At 49.8% G+C, this 24,383-nt stretch overlaps 2 protein-coding genes across 4 annotated transcripts; one reads left to right on the forward strand and one right to left on the reverse strand.

The window, feature by feature from the left end:
• Positions 1-60: 60 nt before the first annotated feature.
• Positions 61-18,716, reverse strand: rc3h1b (ring finger and CCCH-type domains 1b). Of its 2 annotated transcripts, none has more exons than XM_060058475.1 (20): positions 18,549-18,716; positions 16,930-17,360; positions 15,909-16,029; positions 15,228-15,467; positions 14,613-14,788; positions 14,120-14,320; positions 13,818-13,950; positions 11,872-11,990; positions 10,557-10,669; positions 10,013-10,249; positions 9,222-9,448; positions 8,322-8,737; positions 8,015-8,173; positions 7,707-7,853; positions 6,792-7,017; positions 6,042-6,144; positions 5,769-5,871; positions 5,347-5,583; positions 4,878-4,981; positions 61-4,489 (listed from the first exon to the last, which is right to left on the reverse strand). In XM_060058475.1, exons 2-20 carry the CDS (start codon positions 17,158-17,160, stop codon positions 4,333-4,335), a joined length of 3,450 nt encoding a protein of 1,149 aa, XP_059914458.1. In that variant the 5' UTR covers positions 17,161-17,360; positions 18,549-18,716; the 3' UTR covers positions 61-4,332. The 2 variants fall into 2 exon arrangements, with proteins under 2 accessions (XP_059914458.1, XP_059914457.1); XM_060058474.1 differs by having other exon boundaries at positions 6,792-7,020; positions 18,549-18,715.
• A 516-nt stretch (positions 18,717-19,232) lies between these two features.
• Positions 19,233-24,092, forward strand: LOC132462752 (circumsporozoite protein-like). Of its 2 annotated transcripts, XM_060058478.1 has the most exons (3): positions 19,234-19,643; positions 19,999-21,593; positions 23,200-24,092. In XM_060058478.1, exons 2-3 carry the CDS (start codon positions 20,237-20,239, stop codon positions 23,271-23,273), a joined length of 1,431 nt encoding a protein of 476 aa, XP_059914461.1. In that variant the 5' UTR covers positions 19,234-19,643; positions 19,999-20,236; the 3' UTR covers positions 23,274-24,092. The 2 variants fall into 2 exon arrangements, with proteins under 2 accessions (XP_059914460.1, XP_059914461.1); XM_060058477.1 differs by lacking the exon at positions 23,200-24,092 and having other exon boundaries at positions 19,233-19,643; positions 19,999-23,188.
• Positions 24,093-24,383: the final 291 nt, after the last annotated feature.

Genomic DNA, 24,383 nt, shown 5'->3' on the forward strand with positions numbered 1-24,383 from the left:
GTATTTGATTTGCTCTATCATAATTGTTGCACAAATATTCAAACAAAACAATGACAAAGGTTTCAGTTAGCAATCATTTAATTCTTCCCCTCAGCTTAGAATCACTGTAGTACATAACTTACATTTTGTTTTCTCAATTTCACAGGTTCATTTTTTTTGTTTCCTCAAACTTCCAGTTTGACCTCCCTCTCGTATCAAACAAAAAAGCAGATTGTATTATACAAAAATGCAAACCAATTTTCACACAGTGAATTCTCTTACAAAGTCATAAAATGGCGTAATAATGGCTACATCCACATTGGAGGAAGATAATTCTAGACATTCCTTAATGGAGTATAATATACATATAAAAACTTTTTTTTCTTGTTGAAATCAAACCTGTACCTTAATTTAAGAGATATCTTACAAGGGAGTAATCATATAAAAAAGCCATTTGTGTGTTTCCCCGTTAGACCTAGGGAATAAAAGGTGAACCGTGAACAGCAGTAACAGGGTTCAGTGGTCGGGAGGGGTCGGAGAGGGGGGGGTTCATTGGCTATGAGGAACAACAGAACGGGATCGGCAGCAGTTTCACTCAGAAAACAAGGAGATTGAAATAACCAATCGTTGCTATTAACTTAATAGAAAACAAACTGTCGCAAGTTCAGCCACCGCCTCCTACTCCCGTCACACATCCTTGCTCGTCCGTCCGAACCCTACCTACCCATCATCTCTTCTCTTGCTGTAAGTGACGTTGGTCTATCACCAGTCAGAGCGAACGTAAACCAGGGCGTGGGGAGGGCAGGGGAGGCGAGGTGTGTGGCGACGACGACTGTGGTGCGAGGTGAACGCGTGACACTGCCGAGTAGGCTGTGGGTTAACACATCGGTACGGTGGGGTCAGGCCCCATCGCTGGTAGCTCTGGGGGCCCGGGCAGCCAGCAGGTTCACCGGGCAGTGGATGAGAGGAGGGGAGAGACGGGGATGGGGAGGGGGGGGAAACAAGACGCGGAGGAAACGCAACATCTACAAACCAACGCTAGCTCAATAACAGTCCCTTACAAAAAAAACAAAACAAAGAACAAAAAAGCTTCAAATCTCTGAGATTTGCATTAATGCACACGTTAAGTAATTTGGTGAGCTGAAATCTTTTTATTTTTTCCAAAAGAAAAAAAGGACTCAAAATGTTTTTTTTGAGGAAAAAAAATATCTATGACTCTGAATCATGCCAATTGAGTGTCAATTATTTGGGATCAACTCATGCTGTTAAAGCAGACTAAATATATATAAAAAAAACTAAATCATTTCTCAAGGAAACAAGGCTGACCTTTCACCAAAAACCTGTTTTTTTGGATTTGTCTGTTGGGGGGCCCCTCTCCCAACGCCTTCCCCCAATACCCCCCCCAGCGTCGCTGGGTACAGCGCGTGCTGAGGAGGGTGGGGGGGGGGGGGTCACGTTGGTGGTCGGGGCGTGGTCAGGGTACATCTTCTACAATACAATCTAGCAAACACACGCACGAAAAAAGAAATTAAAAAACAATCTTAAATTCTCCGACGTTACAGAATTTTGTCTTCTTCGGAAGCATAGTCTATATAACGAACATTTCCTTTGTTTGAACACAAAAAGATTAAGTGAACACAAATCAATGCGCACAGAGGTCCTTCGTCTGGGAAAGGATAAAGTCTGTGTTGGCAACCCGTGGACAGAAAAAAAACAAAAACAAAAAACTAAATAAAAAGCTGATTCTAAGTAGAGATCATTTAATATAAATGCTGAGCGAGTAGAATAACAGGTGGCACGTTAATAGTGCTTTAGTATATTAATGTATGTATACATACTCATATGTATATGTGAGTTGTGTACCTAAATTATAAAACAAAAAAAACAGAGCAAGGAGCCACCCTGGCGGGGCGGGGCATTAAGTGTGGCCCCGACGAGACGGAGCCGCCGCCGCCGTCGTCATCGATGACGACCGGAGAGAGAGAGAGAGCACGCCCCCGACAACATTCACTCCCGGCGGAGGACCGCCAGGGGGGCGGCGAGGGGCTCGCCGCGCAAACAATCGCCTTTTGTTCTTTTCTTTTACAACAAAAAAAAATCGAACGGCTGTTGGGTTGGGCGCGGCCTCCGCGGCCACAGAAGACTTCGGCGCCGCTCGCGTCCAAACTAAAACAGGACTCTGTCTGTGGCCGAGGGGGGAGGGATGACCGTGCCCCCTTTAGCGTACCCGCTCACACAAACAGAGGGGGGGGGGGGGGGTAAGGGAGTTGGGGGGGTAGGGGGTGTGGGGCATTGCAGAAACTATAAATTGAAAAACAAGTCACACCTGATGTTCTACATTTAACCGTCTTGAGCACGAGGACTCGCTCGTCGTTTTGGGGGGGGGGGGGGGGGGGGAGAGACGACTCGTCACCGTCCGGCGTCCCGGGCGCATACGCCGCTTAGAAGGCGAAGAAAATAACAAAAAGGCATAGACAGCGCGGGAGCGTCTGTGGTAAACGGCGTACAGGCCGGGGTACGAGGACGGCGCTAGTGGTGGTGATAGCGGGCTGTGGGTCAGCAGAATCTCTAGTACAGCGAGGGTCGTTTCCCACCTGCCTACTCATGACACGGACAAAACAACAACTTTGAACTTCACCTCCCCCATCTGCTCAGTAAACAACGCCGTTACGCAGAATTATGCATTTGAATTGAAAAAATACGTAGAGCTACAAATAATTTAAATTGCAAGGAAGGGCTTCCGCGAGTGTACAAATATAGAAATCGCTGTGCAACAGGTTGTGGCGGAGCAGACTGGGGAGGCCGGAAGGCTTGAGTGGAACTATTTAAAAAAAAAAAAACCTGTGTCCAACTGCATGAACTGTGTGTATATATACTGCATGACGGCGAAAGGCCTGAGGAGTCTGGACCGCGGGAACCCTTTGCAGGAAAAGCCACGGCCAGACCCCACCCATTCCCCCGCCGAGGTCGAGACAAAACGCAAAGCATGACAACAAATTTAAACAAAAACACGAGGGAACGCAACTTCATAGAAGTTAAGGAGAACTAATAACAAGATAATCCCAATGGGGAGGCCTTTTGCCTGGCCAGACGGGACGCTCTGGGGAGGGAAACAGGTTCTACCGCGTCAGAGAGAGAGGGAGAGGGAGAGAGGAGAGGAGAGAGGAGAGAGGAGAGTGGAGAGTGGAGAGTGGAGAGAGAGAGAGTGATGCTCACATACAGTCTCTCTATGAGCCCAATTAAGGCCTGTTTTCAAGAAATAAAACAAACCCAGGATACGGAGACTACGCCAGCGCCGTTTTGGCAGCGCAGGCACAAGGGGATCCCTGGGCCACGTCCCCCATTCCCCCCCAACCAACCCGGAGAAGCATAAAAGTAAAGTTCCCTTATAGAAAACATGAGGAAACCTCGTTATCAAAAAGGATTTCTATTCTTCTTCCTCTTCTTTTTTCGGCAATCTTTAAAACAGAATGCTTCGGTTAAATATATAATATACTGCTTTTCAATTATGAAACAGACGTTAAGATGTAGTCATAAAATGCACCTAAAGTCAGGCTTCTCCCGGTGGTTTGAGAGGGACGTGGGGCACTTGGCGTCCACCCTCCCTCTGGCTCCGTAGTGTGACCCCCCTCTCACTCTAGGCTGAATGGTTGGCATTTTGGGCAATGTGGTGATGAGCGTTCCGTTAAACTGCGTTTCCCTCCTCAGACAAAACCCTCTTCTGGCCAGTCGTGTGTTTCCAATGACATGGGCGGGGGGGGGGGGGTGGGTGGTTCCTGGCCTTCCGATAAACTTCTATCCGACGCTCATTTCATAGTGGTCCGTTGCGAGTTTATAGGTTAACTATAGGATACGATGGACAACAGGTTGTCGTGTGATCTGGCGATAAATACCACGTGACCACACTGTAGTGTAGCGGATGCTCCCGCCATTTTTTTGTTGATCTATTGCGACAATTACACTACACAGCAAAGGTGGCAAATTGTCTAATTCCTAATTGGTTAGAAGATAAATTAGTATCTAGCCTGTTTCGAACCCGTGTCTGTCACAACAACCGATATCACCACCACTAATTTCCTTTTGCCGCACGCATGTCGAGATCCTAGTTCAACCAGCAGTCCCAGTAAATAAAAACAAACGAAAACAAAAAGAAGAACAAGAAATGTTATCAAATGCCCTGGTTTCCAGGCAATGAAAGTCATTTAAAAAAGCTCATTCACAGAACAAAAAGAAAGAAAATTCATATCACGGCAGATACTGCTCATCCTCTAAATAAAACATGTGTATGTGTGTGCCTGTGCATGCTTTTCAATTGAGCGCATCAGTGTGTGTATATGTGTGTGTGGTGTGTTCTTAGGAGCAGGAATGGACAACACCATTCTTCTGCATCTCTGATGGACCGGCTCCCTGGTCGGAGCACATGCTCAGCGAAGACGTCTTATTGGTCAGCGAGATCATGGAACCGCCCACCGCATTTTCCTGCAGACTGCTCGAACCGTTGGACACCTCACTGGAGGGGAGGAGAGGACAGAAAACATTCATTTTCTGACCCACACTCAATAATACTTTAGGTTTTCGTCTGCTCTAGAAACCATCAAAGTGATGACATTTTGTGTTTCGGTCATTGTCTTGTTGGTGTTTAATGGGTTATAAATAAGTAACAGATTTATTAATGAATGAAAATAATAACCTCTTGGTCTGGTTACATTCCAATCAAACACCAATTATCATCAGTTACAGATTCCTATCCACCCAATGGGCCCCGGAGCCATCTCGGGGCCTCGGTGAGTGCGCAGGGTGTTTGGTTAAGGGGGGGGGGGGGGGGCAGCCCTGTTAATCCTCCGGACGGTCAACCACCAAAACAACTCATCATCACGCGCCCACTAGCCTCCGCTCACCCGAGCGCCATGGAGATCTCCTCCAGCTGGGTCTTGTGGTCGGGCTGGCCGTTCTCCGCCGCCTTCATCTTGTACTGCTGCACCTCGTGGGCCACCTGGCTGTCCTGGGGCGGGAGCACACAGGGCGCGCGTCAGGGCCGGTAAACACCGCCCCGGGGCGGCGGGGCGCCAGTTTCCAGGATACAGAGACACGCTGGGGCCATGTGGGCGGCCATAAATCACAGAAACTACCGGGATTTCCCTGGTTCCGCGTGCAGAGACCGCATGGGGACTTGTGGTGTGATGCTAAGCGGAAGTAGGTGGCTGGATGTGGGTTAACCCTGCACACGCCAACAGTAACCAAGGCCCAGCAGTAGTAAAAGCAAAGGCCAAGAATATCAGCAGTGTAACAGCAGTGGCCGCCCAAAGCCATCAAGTACACACACTAAATTGGGATCGTAAAAAGCTTCCTGGGATTTCCGTGTCTTACCATGGCCATCTCCCGGGTCCTCTTCCCGATCTCCCTCTCCACGTGGTCCAGCTCCAGGCTGAGCTGCTTGCTGGAGACGGTGGTGTTGCCGTTGCCACCTGCTGGCCACTTGCCCTGCTGCTGCTGCTGCTGGTGCTGCTGCTGCTGCTGCTGGGACCCCTGGCTCTGGCCGGGCTGCCCCGGGTGGCCAGCCTGAGCACTGGCTTCCCTCTGCAGCAACATGGAGTTACTGGCAGCCTGGAAGGAGACGCCACGCCGCAGAAGGGAAGAGGAACGGGGGGGGGGGGGGGGGGGGGAAGAGGAAGGAAGCGGCCATGACATTGAATTAAGACGTCAGAAAAAGTTAATAAAGGAAGAAGAAAAATAACTGGGGGCACAGTCGGGAAGTGGTGTCGCGGAGGGCAGGCCTGACTGTTACACACCTCCATGTTGTGCATCTGCGTCTGCTGACTGATCTGCTGGTTGACCTGCTGCAGCTCCATCTGCAGCTCCATCTGCTCTCGGTCTGGGGCCGCCATGGGCAGGCTGCGGGAAGACACATGTGCAAATGCTGCTTAGCAACCCGCGAGGGCAGCAGAGCGATACGTTCCTTTGACACTGGAATCGACCCACCGCGGTTTTCCTTTGACTCATGTATAACCATTATTGTGTTATAACAAAGGGGCGGAATGGGTCAGCGGGTGCTGGTGGCTCACCGTTCACTGAAGTGTCCCTGAGAGGAGGACGAGGTGGAGGAGCCGGCCTGGTGCGAGGGGTAGGAGCCGGCGCTCCAGCCTCCGTGGTTCCCATAGGAGTACTCTGGTCAGAGAGAGAGAGAGAGAGAGAGAGGGGTGGGTGCGTTCCATTGAGAATGATTCATAAAACCGTTTCCAGTCAGCTTTTCCCCCGAATCAAATCACAGCGCTCAAGCGTCGTCTACCCGGTGTAGAGCGAGGGAAAGCACCGGGAATGGTGCCGCTCAGTCGATCGTCGATCCGTTACGAGTCAAACATCTCTTGTTTTTAAAGCGAGGGTAGGCAATCTATTTTAGAAGCGTTCTTTTAATATTTGATCAAATTCACTTTACGTCCCAACAGCAATCAAGGCAAACGGTACGACAAAAAATATACATGTCCAGTATCGGTCGCAGATACTGGATTGTAATATGTCCGTCCATTCATTTAATTCGGCCCGAGATGAACTACCTGGCTGTCTACCTGCTACAGGAGTCTCCCCCAAGGCTACACAGAACTATTACTAAAGGAGGCAGACCAGTCGATAATCCCTAATCATAACTCATGAATCGCGCACACACACACACACACACACACACACACACACACACACACACACACACACACACACACACACACACACACACACACACACACACACACACACACACACACACACACACACACACACACACACACACACACACACACAGAGAGAGAGCAGGGTCTCACCGGCAGCCATGGCTAGGTGTTTGGAGTTGGGGTTCTGGGCGGCAGCGGCCATGGCCTGCACGGGGCAGGCCGTCTGGTAGCCCGTCTTGGTGGTGCGGGAGATGGCGCCGAAGCGCGACACGGTGGGCTGGGGGCCGAAGGGGATGATGGGGTCGTCGTCCTTCACCTCGCCGCCCCGACGCGGGGCCTCCAACGAGGGGTCCCGGAGACCCTTGGCCTCCACATTCTGCTGGGGGAGAGACGGAGCGAGGCAGAGCGGGAGAGAGAGGTAGAGAGACACAGACAGAGAGAGAGAACAGAGCGGGAGGTAGGAAGAGGTAGGAGTACAGACAGAGTGAGAGGGAGGAATATGTAGAAATATAGAGGCGAGATGGATAGAGATATATAGAAATGTAGAGACCAGAGAGAGGTAGGAGTACACAGAGACAGACAGCGAGAGAGAGACAGACACACACACAGAGAGAGAGAGAGAGAGAGAGAGAGACAGAGACAGAGACCAGAGCGGGAGGTAGGGAGACACACAGACAGAGAGAGCGAGGTAGAGACAGAGTGAGAGGGAGGGATATACAGAAATAGAGACAGAGAGAGACAGAGACAGAGACAGAGAGAAAGCGAGAGAGAAAGCGAGAGAGACGAAGAGGAATGAGCCATTGCAAGGGTGAGAAAACATTTCCAGAGAACCGTTTAAAGTTAACAGCTTTCGACCCACGGTCGGCCTTTCGAACAAACATGGTTTTTGTCCTCATTTCATCTCCTTGGCACGACAACACAAAAGCTCCACTCTGGTTTTGCTCTTTGTAAAACGGCGCGTTACATTTCACAGTTTGCGAGAATGTCAATAAATCAGCTCTTGTTTCTTCACACTGCGTTGATGTTCCCCGTGACTTGTGTGCGATTGGGTGGGGGGGGCCTCACCATCATCTCCATGGCGCCGGGGGCCATGACGTCTTTGGGCTTGGCGTCCTTGGTGCCGATGTACGAGCCGATGGTGTCACATGACCAGGGGGAGTACTGGGCCGCGTAGTCCGCCTTGCCGAACGCTTTGGAGCCATCATCGCCGTACTGTTGGGGGGTGGGGGGGGGGTAGACAAGCATCGGGTTACACACCACGGATCAGGTGACCCTCTGGATCAATAACTGGCACGAGGCGGTTCTCCTGCCATCGAATCAGAGTTTGTTCCGTTGATGTGTCGGGGGTGCGTGGTGTGTGTGTGTGCACGTACCTCCGGCAGGTAGTCGCTGGGGAAGGGGTGGGAGAGGGTGGGGGAGGCAGCGAAGGGCGGGGGGGAGATGACCTTCCTCTCCTCCAGCTGGGAGAGCAGCTCCTGGCGGCGGCGGTGCAGGTAGTCCAGGCTGGGCTGGGAGCGGCCGTACGACGGGTCCTACGGCCGGACGGGACACACAGAAAGGCTTAGCACCGTCCCCAGTTATTCTTTCAACGCCAGGAAAACCTTTGTGACGTCACCCAATAACCCAAAGCGGATTGAACCCCCTAGGCTGATTTGCGCCCCCATCAGAAGGTGCACTCACCCTGGGATACGCCCTCATGGGTGGAGGCGGGTTGGCCGGGGGGTAGTACCCCTCGGAGGGGTAGCGTTCCCGGGGGCCGGGCTCCTGGTGGTAGAGCGAGCCGCCCGGCCCCCCCGACGGCGGCGGCCCGTCCATCGGCGCCGGGCTCATCCGGACCATGTCGTCCCTCTGGGAGGGGTAGGGCTGGGGGGGAGGCGGGGGGGCCTGGTAGGAGCCGTGGCGGCCGCGGTTGTCGTAGTGAGGCGGGGGATAGGAGAAGGGCGGGCCGGAGTGCGGGGCTTGGTAGGGGCGCTCCGGCGGGCCGTAGCCAGGGTAGGGGTCCTGGTAGGGGGCCCCCGCCGAGTCCGGGGGCGGCGGGGCGTTGCGGATGTAGTTCCGGTGGACGTACTGGGGAGGCGGCTGCTGGTATGGGTAACCTGTGGGCGGGAGGGGCACCGTCAACACTGTATCAGAGCTGCCGCATTAAATAAACAGTCCTAATCACTCACGATTAGACGACTCTATTAAGGATACACCCGTAGGAATTATGTAAAGAGTATCAATACGTTATTGGTCCAATGAAGATAAAAAGAATAGCTCATTAGTGAGATATAATATGGCTCGTCACAACATAACCAACCAAGGATCACCCATGACAAATGACCGGTTTGGTTACATCTACATTGATTTTATTGACGCTTTTTCCCAAAGCGACTTACAACCATTTACGCACACATTGACACGCCGATGGCGGAGGCGACCACACAGGGCGACGGCCAGCTCAGTCAGCGGCAGTGAGGCTGAGGCGTCTTGCTCAGGGACACCTCGACACTCCAGCAACCTGGAGGTACTGCCGCCCCACAAAAGGACTCAGAAAGAACTGTCCAGACGGGGCAAGAGGACGGGGGGGGGGGGCACTACCTGTGGGGTACTGCGAGGACTCGTACTGCGAGGAGGAGGGCGGCGGGCGCGTGTCCGGGTAGTACATCTCGGCCATCTGCTGCTGCTGCTGCTGAGGGGGGTACATGGGCGAGCCCCGGGGAACCACGGGCATCTGCTTCACCCCGGACAGGTGGTCCGCCGGGAGCCTGCCGTGGGCCATGGGGTGAGGTGGAAGAGACATGCCGGGCTTCCCCATGCCGTCATGCCTAGGACCAAAGACATACCCCGGTTAGACTCCAAGGGAGGCCAGGCAGCACGTCGCGGTGGCCTCTGCAGTCTAGCAACGCACCGATTCGTCACCGACCCAAACCACTTCCTGCTGCCAAACCACATTTAGTGTACATTAGTGATAGAAGCCTTCTTCCTTCACCAGAATTGCTAGATATAGTTAAATAACAGTCTCGTCTCCCAATATGCACACTGCAACCGCACATATATACATACACCACTACACACAACCAAGGCTCAGTTCTGGCTCCACGTCAACACAACGCGAAGACCACTCAGACACATTGACGCATGCGTGATCCTGTTTTGGTTCTGCGTCGGGTTTTAGTGGGCGGACAGATCACAGCCCTCGCTGCTGCGTCGCCTCGACAGAAGGTTACAATTTTTGGGAGGCACACGTCCGTCCCTTGCGGTGGACGTAAGGAGGCTCCGCAAACCCCCTTGCGTTGCGTCGACGTGGAAACCATAACTAAGCCTGAGGCCTGCGTCTACAACCAGACACAAGCTAAGACGGGGAACGCGACGAGACAAGGCGGACTCACGGGTCCGGCGGCGAGCCGGGGGCACTACCCCCGTCCATCTTGAGGGGCTTGCGCAGCAGGTCGTAGGCCTCGGTGCCGCGGGCCACCAGCTGGGGCATGGAGGGCCCCAGGGCGCTGCCGTTGGGGAGGGGGGACGGCTTCCGCGTGACCGCCACGTCCATGGGGAGACCGTCGTCCGCCATCAGCCCTCCCGAGCCGGGGAGACGAGCCGCGAGGCGCTTGTTCATCTTGCGGTACCTGGAGAGGAGTTATAAGATTAGTTATTATTGTACAATGATATCTATTTCCCATTAGTGGATGGTCAACCCCTGTGGGTTGGAAGCGTTACATAATAACCTTGCATAACTTGTGGACTGATTTATTATGATGGCAGCTCATTCAATCCTAAACGTCAAGCACAGCACCTTAAGAGGAAGGTGGGTGCTTCTCTTCGGTGATGGTGAGCGATAAGTCATTATCACACCAAATCACCACAGCCCAAAGAGTGTTCGGAGCTAGCTGTGTGTGTGTGCGCGTGAGAGGGTGTGTCTGTGCGTGTACTCACTTCTCGAGCTCTTCCTGAGAGTGGGCGAAGGTGCAGCTCGCTCCGCGGGGACAGCCCCCCTTCTGCTTCATGTCACGACACATGTACGTCTTGTACTTACTGTGCTGGGGAGGCTGAGACAAAGAGGGAGAGGTAGAGCCTCAAACACATGGACTACACAGACTCCAGGTATCCACATGACACATGGGCCCAAAACATGTTGACAAATCGATCACGTAAAGATAACAAGACGCTTGTACAATTAGTCACCCTCCTAATCTTCTTCAATCAACGAGTTATGTTTATATGGATTCTACGATATCTCGTCCCATGCCATGGTACCTGCTCATCGTGGACCCGTGGTAGGGGAATAGAGCATAGATTGGGCCCAGAAAATCAAGCCCGGCCCACGTTCTGTCCGAGCCCGGCCCAACACATTAACTGTAATCATGAACCCCAGCCCGATTTCAACCCAACATTATTTTTAATACATGAGCTGTTGTATCTGACATTCTCAAATACACTTCGGAGTTCTTTTAACTACAGAAATCTGTTAAGAATTATCTAATAAATTACGCAACTAGGACAAAGCATGTAACTGCGCTGTTTGTTTATTCAAAATGGAATTGATTGCAAAAAGATTAACTAGGTTGGATGGCCCAGGGGTAGGCCTAGGCTACTATAACATTTAAACAAGGTTTTAGAATAGGCAAAAGAATTATTTTAAATGAAATAAACATTTTTAAAAATTAGGGCTGTCCCCGGCTCTGAATTTTCTGAGTCTAATCAGGCTCTGCTTTTTCAGTCCAGAGATTCGACTATTCGGCGGTCGTGCAGGGCAGGTCTTTTGGAGGGTTAAAAAACGAGTTTTCTTTCTATTAACACTCTGTTTTGGTAGGCTATAGGCCTTTAATATATGCTTGCGCGTTGCGCTCTTCACGTTCTCACCTGAACAGTTTTCAGTCAATCAAACTCGTCGGAAATGTAGCCAATTTATTCCGGTCGGTTTTTAATCAGGCTCCTGCCCATAATGCGGTCCGATAATGAACACAGGGCTCATGTATAGGCTAGTGGATAATCCACTATATGAGCCCCGTGCTCACGATCTGATTGCATTTATTGAGCCCGAAATAATACACAGCGCTGTGTCGCCACACTGACTGCGCTCCTAGAGAAAATGTAGCAGTAACGACGGATGATTCGAATCATCGACTTTCAGGGGACAGCCCTAATAAAAAATATTACAAAACGTAGTGCAAAAACGCTGCTTCATGTCCCCTCCCTGGGAGTCTCTCCACACGGGGACCGCTAGCTGTGCTGTGACGTGTGGGCTCACCTGCTGTGGGTCCGCCCCTTTCTTGCTGTGGTTCTGGATGAAGTCCACTAGGCCGTGCACCACCGTCTTCACCGCCACCAGACCCTTCTCCAGCTGCTCCCACGTTGGAGGAGGGGCGTCTGCAGACCGATACGTTCATTAGAAAGGCAGCACGGGAGCCACAGGCATGCACAGGCGGCTGAGGGGGGAGGATGGGAGTGAAAGCTGCCACGACAAGGAGGGCCCCAGCCTGGGCTGTTCTCCAACGGGAAAGATTTGAGACCTATTCTATTTACATACTGGTTTCTAGATATTTACGTTTATTTGAGAAAATAAATTCCAACAACCATTATGGGGTGAAACTACCCTATTAGGATCGCAGGAATTTGTTTTTGTTCGCTATCTCTTTTCTTTCATATTTGCTTCACTGAATCGGGTCTAATTATAGCAGCATTGGGCCTCCCCTCAAAATCGGTTTGAAATCAGCCAAGGAAACCAACGCAAACGCCTGACAAGTCAAAAGGTTACATTTATTTAAAAGGTAGTTTATAGGGCTATATATCAATTAAATATGAATTTGACTATTATTTGTATTTCTAAAAGGAGTAGTTTACAGACTTGTACTGACTATTTTAACAACCAGTGCATGATGGTACCCGTACTCTGGTACACCATAACATCGGTTGGGACTGGAAACTTCCATCGTTATCTCTCAACATCGTTATCTCTTATCATTTATTTGAATGTTGAATTATATTATATATATATTATATCCCAACTGTTGCACAATAGTCATCTCATTTAAAACACATTATATATTAAGACCGACTCTTTAATGGCAAACTCTGAATCAATATTAGAATTATTGCATCCAATCCAAAGCAAAATTATGAAACATACCATGCAAGTTAATGTAAAAAAAAAAAGATCTATTTGCAAGCACTTTGTTCTTCAAGGTAACCTAATCAATACTAAAAAAGAAAAAAAACTCCTCTGAAACCATGACACTTGAAAATTGCTGAATATTTTGTTGCTGGAGTATTAAAAATCTGATTTCTTGAAATTTAGTTCAGTCAGAAAAGCAGTGGAACGGTTTTGTAAGACGAGTAGGGATGGGGATCAATCATAATTATTGATATCGATTAAGATAACTAGCTTGTATGCTGCTGATTATAACACAGATTTCACAATTGGATTACTATATTTAACTGACGGGACTAGCGACAATGTCTGTGTGTGCAGTGCTCGTACTTTGAGTGGATGATTAAGACGGGCCTGTCTGTGGTGCGACAGGAGATGGAGGGGACAGGAGGAGTCTTTTCAACTCGGAGACGGTCGAAGGTACTGCATTTGGCCTTTATTTGATGCACAATGCTAATGTGCTTGGCTATTGAGGTTGTGTTTCCCCCTTTACAATAAAGGATTTTTGCCCGTTCAGCCATTCTCACGAGCAAAGTTAAGTGCCAGACTTCACTTGTTTGACTTTGTAATACCCATTTCCTTACAATTCCATTCACAAACATTGGTGGACATGGTGCAGTGATTGGATTGATTTGATTTAAATGCCGTGCAACCAGTTTTGGGATAATCAGGCAATCCGGTTTAGATATTCATCAGGAATCTCAGCCTAACTCCTTAAAGCTTGGTTTTAATTGGATTTGGATTAAATAACATGGAGCAGCAGAATAACACTACTGTAAACATGCCTTCCCACAGATGACTATACCAGCCACGTCATGAGACAATTTAGATTTTAGACGATTGGCTCACTTCCATCATTGGTTAATGGAGTCCAACTTGCCTGTCACAACACCTCACAATGGTGGGGAATTTAAGGGAGGGAGGAGGCATTTCTTTGGATGTTCGGTTTCAAAATCCTGCTCTCTTCACAACTCTGCAATCTCACTTACAGAAGCGATTGGAGTTTAGACCGCGGATACATTAAGCAGGCCTATGGTGTATCTTACCAGGGCTGGGGTCAATATTAGCCAGTAGTTCCAGATGGGGCCTCAGCCTGTTCAGGTTGGCTGGGTCTCCCGTCCTTTGGAGCGCAATGGTCAGCTCCTGGACACTCTGGGCGAAGGAGGCCGGGGTCTGCAACTGTGACACAAACACACAAACAGGAAATGCGTTCATTGGTTATGTTTGTGGCTGAGAACTACATGAAGTGATTAATACATACTCGGAACAAAAAGGTACGGTGACACAAAGGACACACAAGCCCCACCCAGATTAAATAAAAACGCCAAAGGAAACAGACTCTTCTTACCTTATCGATGATGGACTGCATGTGGGACTTGTGGGACTGGTCTCCGTAGAGCAGCGAGGACCATTGGTCGGGGGCGATGCGCAGCCCCCCTTCCATGGCGATCTGCACGATCTGGGAGTCATGCTCGCGTCGCAGGGCCTCGTACGTACGAAACTCCTCCTTCAGCTGCATGAGGGACGAGTCCTCGTCGCGCTTGGTCACCTAGGTGGTGCGGCGGGGAAGTGAAAGTAAAGAAGGGGGGGTTTTTGCCCACACTATCACACGGTGCGCTCAGATTTTGGCATGCCCTCGTGGCGTTTGATGTCGTTGCCCGCCGTCGGTCTTTTATGATTTGATTGGGGTCTCGACGCAGCAGGGTTTATGGTTACCTCTTGAACCCGGCGTTCGAGATAAGACTTAGAAAGCCCCTTCGAGGGGAGCCTCTACCCTGAAGCCACTTTGACAGGACGGTTGAAACAAATCAAAGGCGGCGGCGCTCCGCTTTGTTCTGTACCTTGAAGCAGGAGGCCCGGTAGAGGAGCTGAACCACATGGCCGATGCTGGTCTTGGACGCCTGGGGGAAGCGGGGCTCCAGCCTCTGGACCACAAACAGGACCAGCACCTTCCTGGACAGAGCCGAGCCGTCCTCCAGAGCGAGCAGAACTAGCTTGAGAGCCTCCTCCTGCATGGCTGCATGACAAACCCCCAGAGAAACGTGAGCAACAGGGGGCCCCACGTCACACAATATCAGGGTGAAATGGACAACTATTCAGACGTTGGCACAAAGAAGACAGCAAAAGGATTTTGAAAAAATTGAATGCAGGCCTTTTTATCAGTTATGAGAGTCCTTAAATGGTGCATAAATTACATAAACAAAGCAGTTCACAAGCTGATGTGTGTTCAACAATGGTGCTGGATCCTTTTTCGAGTGCGATATGTGGCTATGAAATCGCCACTTGCATGGCAATTATTTTCCCTCAGGTAGAGCAACACAGTGAGTCACTCGCTTCAGTGGGCACTAGAAATATTGAAGGGGGGGGGGGGAACGGTTGTAACTGCCGTTAGGGTTTTCGGTGGTATTGACTTGTACCCAACGGTTCAGTGGACATTTCAACGGGCGCTAGGCTACCTGGGCCCAGGAACTGGCAGCCTCTGGCACGGACGGCAGCCCACAGGTTGGAGGAGAGCTGCTGGGGGTTCTGGTGCTGCAGGATGAGCTCGGTGACGGTGCGCTCGCCCAGGGAGCGGGCCGCTCGCATGGCCCTGACGCGGCCCTCCTCCTCCACCAGCTGACAGTGCACCAGGGTGACCAGCTTCCTCTGCATCGGCCTGCTCAGCATGCTCTGGGCGGTGCTGCTCAGACCCACCCCTGGAGAGCGCGTCAAAGGGACGCGGGTAAGGGGAGTTAGCAAGACCGGGAGTGGGGTCCTTTAGGACATCACAATGTACGTATTGATTGATGTGGTGCTGGATAACATCTAGTCATTGCCTATAATTGTTTTTAAAAAAATGCATAGGCCACCATAAATGTTTAAAATAAACAAGTGAGCCTTTTTAAATAAAGCATGATAAGAGTGAATGCCTGCTAGAATAAGCTTAAGAGAACTTCCTATTAAGATTTACCAATTAATACAAAAGCACTTAATAACCATGTAATACATACAGCCAAAGGTAGGGCTTCATACAAATTAACATTGGTACCATTAAACATGCACACTACCGCGGGACCTTTTCCAAACGGCTAGAGCAGAAAACGCAGGTGAAAAGAGGAACAGACTTTATGATGCAGTGTGTGTGTATGCGGGTGTACCTCTGGTGTTGCTGAGGGGCTTAAGGTAGAGGGCCAGCTCCTCCACACACTGTCTGGCCTCCTCATAGTGCTGAGAGTCCTCCGGACTGGTGATCAAGGCGACTGGCTGGGCCTTAGGAACCTGAGGTCACAGTCGAAAACACACAGGGGCTTGAGCATCAAGTAGTGCGCCGCTCGGTCCGACGAGTGTTATTAACCTGATGGCTACGGTTCACTTTTCATTTGGGTTGATATAATATTTAGCAATAGTAACGTTTTTTTTGTTTATTTTATGACCGAACCCCTGGGTCAGGCCGTATTCATCCAATATTGTTATAAGGTTGTATAATACAGTCTTGTATCGTGTTAGGGTTAGCGTTATTATGATTATATTATGATCACACAGATCATATTTTGTAGTATGACAGTGAACGTTTTGAGGGTTTAGGCCCTTAACAAAACGTACAATTAATGCTTTCGGATAATAATAATAAAAACAGGAAACATTGGCTGCGGTACACCCCAAAAAAACAACACAATATGTTGCAATGTTCTTTGATTGAGATTTATAAACAACCAACCGCAAATAAAATAAACACAATCGACTGGCGTGACTTCCCATTCATCCAGTCAGGTGCCAACTTCTGCCCTGCATCTATGACATTGTAAGCCACTGACTATTGGATGTACCACACCCATATAAGCTGTGCCCACAGGTTTACTCTGCCCACAGCATCCAGCTCTACTGATTGCACACTGACTTGCAACACACTACCTTGAGCAAGTGGAACCAATACAATTCAACTAAAGGATTGCCCATAATTGCAGAATGACTCATCAAGGCTCAGCTCTTTTTATACAACACAATGTAGCCTTTGTAGGAACTGGAATGACCAAAAACACCTGTGTAAAATAAAAAATATCACGGTAACTATATGGCCTCAAACAAGCATGCAATTCCATTCATGTAGAATGTGTTACTATGAAATGAAACCACTGTATCCCTTTGTGATTCATTAGAAACTAAAAGAAAACATCTTACCTGTCCTCCCACCAGCTGAAGCAGTGCTGTGTTAACAGGTAGCTGCTCGATGTCTGTGCTGATGGCTGTCTGGTCAAATGGACAGGCCTTCCGGTGCAGTTTATTCAGGCACATCTTGCAGACAGTATGTCCACAGCCCAAACTAATAGGCCGGCGAACCGTCTCTTCAAAAGTCTGCGTGCAGATCGGGCACAGCAGGAACTCCGTCCATTGTGGGGCTTGAACTGGCATGGTTAAATAGTGATGGGTGTGACTGTTAGGGATTGGGGGGGGGGCTGGATTTAGCCGGCTGTGTCTGTATTTATACACAGAGGAAAAATAAAATAATATATGGAAGATTCCACTGGAATCAAGAAAAACTTCTACCGAACTCAATCGTTCTCAAATGTCCTCACACATTGTGGATATTAGATCACATCACATGACGAATGCTGCAAAGAGAAAAAAAAATAGGAAAAATACCATAAGAATTTGGATATATATACACATATAATACACTTTAGAAATGGTTTAAAATTATTTGAAGCATTTTATAAAATTGTATGTTACGGCAATGTTTTACAACTTGAAAGTAAACACCAACACAAATTAACAGTAACACTAGAGATTGCAGCAGGCATGCTATAAGGAGTTATAAGGGCGTCTATGTGCGTTAGAAACACGGGCCTAGGAAGGGGTGGAGACAATGTGCAACAATAAAGCGACTTCAAAAAGTTGGGTCTTAGCGTGAATGGTCACCTCAATAATAAAGACCAAAACATACTGTGTGGCCTACTGTGGTGAGTTGGTCGACGCTACCAGAATGGACAAAGGGTCTAGGAGAGGCTAGCTGTTAGCAAGCGCTTCAGCGCTAACTTCATCTATGAGGGAACGTCGGCTACTTATGTAGAGCAACACGTTTCTGAAACACAAACGAACGGGCTTTATCTATATCGTGACTTTTTATTAACCATTAAACATGCTATTCCTCGGGAGACCGACTAGGAACCAGGGCTACGGTGCAGTTAATAATAACTTTGCCCCGTACAAAACAAACACCGAATCCCAGCATGCTAGCCGAGGTAGCGGTAGCTCGCTAGGTGAAAACACAAGCCGTATTAGCAGGCTACGGGCGGCGAGTTAGAAACCACGGGCAGCGACGTTAGATTGAAACTGAACACGTTGTTCCGTGCTAACGTGTTGGTCGTTCCTACACACCATAATCAAAGCAGTGGGGTAACTCGCCCACATCGTGTGCCCATGACTGGCCCACAACACAAGACCTGCCGGTGACAATATAGCGGCTGTGGGGAGTGCAACGACGAGATTATGTAACGCAATTCTACAATCATTGCTGTAGCCAGGGCAGATATGGTGTAAATATTCAAACGACACACATTGTGAAAGTGGGAATATCGCAAATACTACAACGCTGGGGTGTTCCGTTATAAGATAACTAAAAAATGACAGACACACTGGGCTAGCAGCTCCTCCCCGGAGTACAGTGGAGCACAGGCTAGCTCGTTAGCTAGCTCGCTACATAGCCATTATACATCCAAAACGTAACCACAGCGAACTATCCAGCGCTCATAAATCACACAGCTCACGAAATCGTAGGTTTTGCGGGTCAGATTACTCACTCGTTCCAAAAAACTTGGAAGATTTTCATCTTTCTTTAGCAATGTGATGCTGTATTTTCTTAGTCGCCATGTCGACTATGCAGCTTTGGTGCTGCTGAGGTTTGGGGAGGGTGTCAACTCGACAACGGGCTCGCTAGCCGGTTACAGCTAGCTGAGAGCTGCGCGCGTGAGTGTGGGGTTGGTACGTGTGTGCGCGCGCGCGGGTGTGTGTGTGTGTGTGTGTGTGTGTGTGTGCAATGTATTCACAGCGCCATCTAGTGGCGGAAAAATGTATGCGCAATGTAAAATCGACCGTCACTGTGAGGCGTGTTTTTTTGTGTGTGTGTGTGTGTGTGTGTGTGTGTGTGTGTGTGTGTGTGTGTGTGTGTGTGTGTGTGTGTGTGTGTGTGTGTGTGTGTGTGTGTGTGTGTGTGTGTGTGTGTGTGTGTGTGAGGGGGGGGTATGTTTGGGGGTGGGGGTTGGGGGAGGAGGTTGTGGTGTACGTGTGTGTGTGTGTGTGTGTGTGTGTGTGTGTGTGTGTGTGTGTGTGTGTGTGTGTGTGTGTGTGTGTGTGTGTGTGTGTGTGTGTGTGTGTGTGTGTGTGTGTGTGCGTGCGCTTGCGCGTGTGTGTGTTTGAAATACTGGACATCTTTAACTGCAGAACAGTGCATTATGCCCTCCGAATATACCACATACTACAAGTGATCAACATACGTCCACTCAGTTGTCGGTAGTCAGTTCAGCACAGATCCTCGGCCAGTAGGAGAATTTAATTAAAGCAAGCACTTTTTTCGCATTTTCATTTTTGCCTAATCCCTCTGGTTTCTGAAGGGATTACGGACCAATCATGTTGGAGAGCTCTTCGAGTCGCTTGGCTCGAATTTGACTCGTAGCAGTGCGCTCATGTTTCATAAACAAAAACACACGGGGGATGCAGCGTGTTTTGTGACTTCTCTTTCCAGGGGAGGGGGAAACGTCACCCCGGTGTCGTGCACATCTTCTCGGATTAGCGCTCTGAGGATGCTTTGCATCTATCTACTGATAACTCAATAACTTTTCATTTTCAGACCAATCATTTTGTCTCAAAGAAGGATTTTGTATGCATTCCTAGTCCAGGTAGGCTACGTCGACTCAATGTGTTTTGTTATTATTTTGCATCTCGTTTACACGTGATTTTGACCACGTTCTCTCCGTTGTTTGTTGTCATTGTGTAGTGAAATGTGCGTCTCTTTCACTTTAATGATATGCGTTGTAAGGATTTAAATCAAATAAATCATAGGCATGCTTTTTACCCTCGCTATTGAAACGCTTTATCTGAAATCCTCATTGATTACAATTATCATTTACACAATTGTTGATTGTGATTCAATAATGAATCATTATCGAGTTTTTTTGCAGGTACTATCTATAGTCTTTAACGCATACGTTTATTAATCAAGCAACACAACATGTTGTCATATCTATTTCCCAGTCGCACATTTCTCTGGTTCAGTTGCATGCAAGAAGAAGCTCAAGCCAGAGGATTATCCTATGCGTTCTAGAGTAATGAGTGGATGAGGCAACGTGACTCAGTCCACTTTGGAAATGCCCTCGATTGCTCTACCTACGGAGAGAGACTATGCCTGTCGTCAACTGAGTCCGCTGAGTGACATTCAATCATTGATTTCGAATCAATCGAGTGTATTTATTTTTCTTTGCTCGATCAGCCAATGGAGAAAGAAGAGTTGGTGGATAAGATTCAAAACCAATCTGTTCCTATTATTTTCCCTCCACCACATGGCATCAACAAGAACTGGAGCTTTCTTTCCGCTCCCTCGCTAGAGCCGTTCCCGTCGTTCCCGCCACCACCTCTCTCTTTCAGCTCTGCTTGCACTTCCCTTCCCACCACTTCTGCTGCGCACGTGCTGCAGACCAAGGTGAAAACAGTCACGCAGCGGAAGCAGCGAGGGCGGGAGAAGTGTCGAGAGCCGACGAACACAGATGTCCAGGCAAAGCAGGACCAAACTGGACAGCTCCAATGGCAAGTCTCACTCAAACCCGGGGTCCCGGCCAAGGGGGCGGAGTTATCCGGGTCTTGGTCCGTGTCCGGCTCCGGGATGCTGGACTTCCTCAGCGGTGTTGACAGCAAGCGGGACGCAGTGCCGGAGGGGCAAGGGGTGCGGGTCAGGCTAGAGATCCACAGCCCCCCTGCCGGGGCTCAACGGGGGCTTTCGGTGGGCTCCCAGCCGGGAGTCATGGGGAAAGTGGCGGAGACAGAGAGAAGCGAAGCCCCCCCAGTTCTGCCACGGGGGCTCGGCGAGGGGGCCAGTCTGGAGAGTCTCCTGTCTGACAACAGGCCCAGAAGTAGAAAGCACGAGCCCCTCACACCTCCTCCCCTCCCACTGCTGTCCGTTTCCCCTTCCTCGTCCTGCGCCTCCCCAGCCACCCTAAACGCCCCCTCTTCTCCTTCCTCTTCCTCTTCCTCCTCGACGCCACCGCCGCCGGCCCCCTCCTCTTCCTCCCCCAGGCACTGGGCCCCCCCCAAGGGCTTCTGGAGGGTGGTCCGCCCCGAGACGTTGCTTCTGAACGGGCTTGGCACTCACGACGCCCCCGGCGCACCTTCCAGGGACCCCGTGCAGAAAACGGAAGCGACGGGGGGTCCGACGACGGGGGGTCCGACGACAGGGGGTCCGAAATCGGGGGCGGAGCCTCAGAGGAGGTCCAAGCCGGCCGGGGGGGAGGCGGCGTGCCACGGGAGGGGTGTGGCGGCGGCGGCGGCGGCGGCGGCGGCGGCGGCGGCGGCGGCGGCGGCGGCGGCGGCGGATAGCGACGCGGACCCCTTGAAGTTCAAACACTCGGACAGCCTGGAGTGCTACTGGGACCAGTTGGAGCAGAAGCAGGTGGTCGCGGGGGGCCGTGTGAGGACCAGCAGCCTGGACAGCGTCTCGTCGCTGTCGTCGTCGTCGCAGAGCGAGGCCAAGCCCCGGGCCGGCGGGAGGTCAAAGGTCAGACGGCGGCGGAGCAGCAGGGAGGAGAGAGAGCAGGGCGGGCGAGAGAGTGGTGGACACACAGAGGCAGAGGGCAAAGGTGAGATCTGTCTGTCTGTCTGTCTGTCTGTCTGTCTGTCTGTCTGTCTGTCTGTCTGTCTGTCTGTCTGTCTGTCTGTCTGTCTGTGTGTCTGTCTGTCTGTCTGTCTGTCTGTCTGTCTGTCTGTCTGTCTGTCTGTCTGTCTGTCTGTCTGTCTGTCTGTCTGTCTGTCTGTCTCAGTCAGTAAATGTCTGCCTGTCTATGCCTGTATTCGTCTCTGCTTGTCTGTATCTGTCTGTCTGTCTGTCTGTCTGTCTGTCTGTCTGTCTGTCTGTCTGTCTGTCTGTCTGTCTGTATCTGTCAGACCAATCACTGCTTATACCAAACAAGTCACCTTGTTTAGTTTAACTTTGCGAAATCATTTTATGTGGGCACTTTTACACTCTACATTTACTATCTATTTAGAGGCAATCTTCCAAACATCTGCATGCAAGCACAAAAGTCAATGATAAACAGTAGGGCTTATGGGGATTGTTGGGATCGAACCACTAGGCTTATGCCACTCTCCAGTGGCGTGGCTGGCAGCCCGCACACTTTGCTCTCCATGGTGCTGAAAATACACTGGCACACAAACTCACACCACATCGATCTTAAACAAAAGAGGGTTTGATTGGTGCCTAACGTAGAGTATCTCTGTGAACTTACCTCATGTCTCCACCAATCACTTGTGTGTGTGTGTTTGTGTGTGTGTGTGTGTGTGTGTGTGTGTGTGTGTGTGTGTGTGTGTGTGTGTGTGTGTGTGTGTGTGTGTGTGTGTGTGTGTGTGTGTGTGTGTGTGTGTGTGTGTGTGTCTGTCAGTGGGCAGCCCGTGAGCATATAACCTGACTGATTCTCTGTGCTGAACAGATGTCAGGTCGAGCAGATGTGCATGATGTAGCTCGCTATTAATAGCCCTCCCACATAGGGAGAGCAGAGTATCTCTGCTTTTGTATGTGTGTGTGGTGTGTGTGTTTACCTATGAATTGGTTGAGCGTAGATTAAGAGAAATCCAATCAATCATTGACACTGCACATACCTATATGGGACTGCTTTTGTGTGTGTGTGTGTGTGTGTGTGTGTGTGTGTGTGTGTGTGTGTGTGTGTGTGTGTGTGTGTGTGTGTGTGTATGTGCCTAAGTGAGTGTAGGTGTGTGTGTGTTTGTGTTTGACAGAGTGCTAGTACCATGGAGCAGGATAAAGAATGACAAATCGCTCCTTTGATCAGATAGGCTGAACGTCTCTATGGCTGTGGGGAATCTGCATCTGTTCTTGTGCTATTGGTTGCATAACCACCCCGGTGGGATCACTTATTGAGCCATCATGAGGTCATTGGGGTTTATGGAAATCCTCCTCATCCTATGAAAACATTATCATTTGGTTACTTGTTCGAACATGTATGATCAAAATGTGCCTGTCTTGTTTGGTGCTGCATGGAGGTATGAGTAGTTACTGGTACAAAGCCATCATAATCCCTGAAAATCTGTTCAGTTAAAAACGAAAATGCTTACATGAAGATATATGCTTTGGTTGAGAATGAATCATTTGTTCCAAACAAGAAAATTCCATCACATCCGATCATAAAAAAAAGTGAAAATGAATAACGAAAGATGATCTGTGTTACCCTTCAGGCGCGTATGAGTCCTTGGAAAACGATTCTGATTCCACAGCTCTCACCCAGGATCTCGAGCCCAACTCGAGGTAAGCAAGCAACACATTGCTATTCACAGACTGTCACAACCAATACTGGTTGCCTGGAATGCAAGTAGACGGTGTGTGTTAGACGGTGTTGTCTTGTTTGCCCTGGAAAACTCCCAATAGAAAGTCAACACGTGTGGTGTATGGGGTAATAACGTGGTAATTGGCATGGGTTATCAATAAATATCCATTTTCAATCAACATAACTATCATACTAATTACCAGATATTTCTGTCACTTAAACTGTTCTGAGAAATGGCCTTTTATCTCTTGGGAATCACACTCCCATAGCCACAAAGGCAATAGGAAAAGACGTCATCACACACTGCATGGCCGCAGTGTGACACAACATCCCACGTTTCACCCGCCATGCCGCCATTAACAAACCTCAATCCACGGGAAGGTGATTAGACTGTCCTGCTCCTGACCGCACAGGAGAGACTGAACTGCATGCAGTCCATGACGAAGATAATCCATATGGCTGGTATCATGCTATCTTTATCACTGGGCCAAGGGGATAACGATGAGTACACCCAGCAACGCACAACACAGCGGGGCTTAGCCTACGGTTGCCGTTAAGGATGGACAGATGGACGATGAATGAGTGAATGACATTCCTCATCTGCCCCTCGGTGCCAATGCCGTGGCCCGGTCGTCCTGCGTGACCTTACGTAAGATGGCTTAGGAAAAGGCAGCTCAATGCCCTCTGCCCAGTCCTTCCCAAAGGGGCATGCGTCCAATGAATGAGTTGAATAACATGATTATAATGGTAGTGACGCTGTTGTACAATGATGATGTGCATGTTGTCCAAGGTCTGACTAGTCCTGTTTCATCTCTCTCTCTCTCTTTCTCTCTCTCTTTCTGCCTCTCTCTCTCTTTCTCCTTCTCTCTCTCTCTCTCAACTCTCCCCCGCTCTCCCTCTCTCTCTCTCTCTCTCTCTCTCTCTCTCTCTCTCTCTCTCTCTCTCTCACCCTCTCCCCCCCTCTCTCTCCCCCTTCCTCTCTGTCTCTGTCCCTGTCTCTGTGTCTGTGTCTCTCTTTCTCTCTCTCTCCCCCCCACTCTCTCTCTCTCACCCTCTCCCCCCCCCTCTCTCTCTCCCCCTTCCTCTCTGTCTCTG

This window comes from Gadus macrocephalus, chromosome 8 (genome assembly GCF_031168955.1).
Source record: "Gadus macrocephalus chromosome 8, ASM3116895v1".
Taxonomy (NCBI): Eukaryota; Metazoa; Chordata; class Actinopteri; order Gadiformes; family Gadidae; genus Gadus; species Gadus macrocephalus.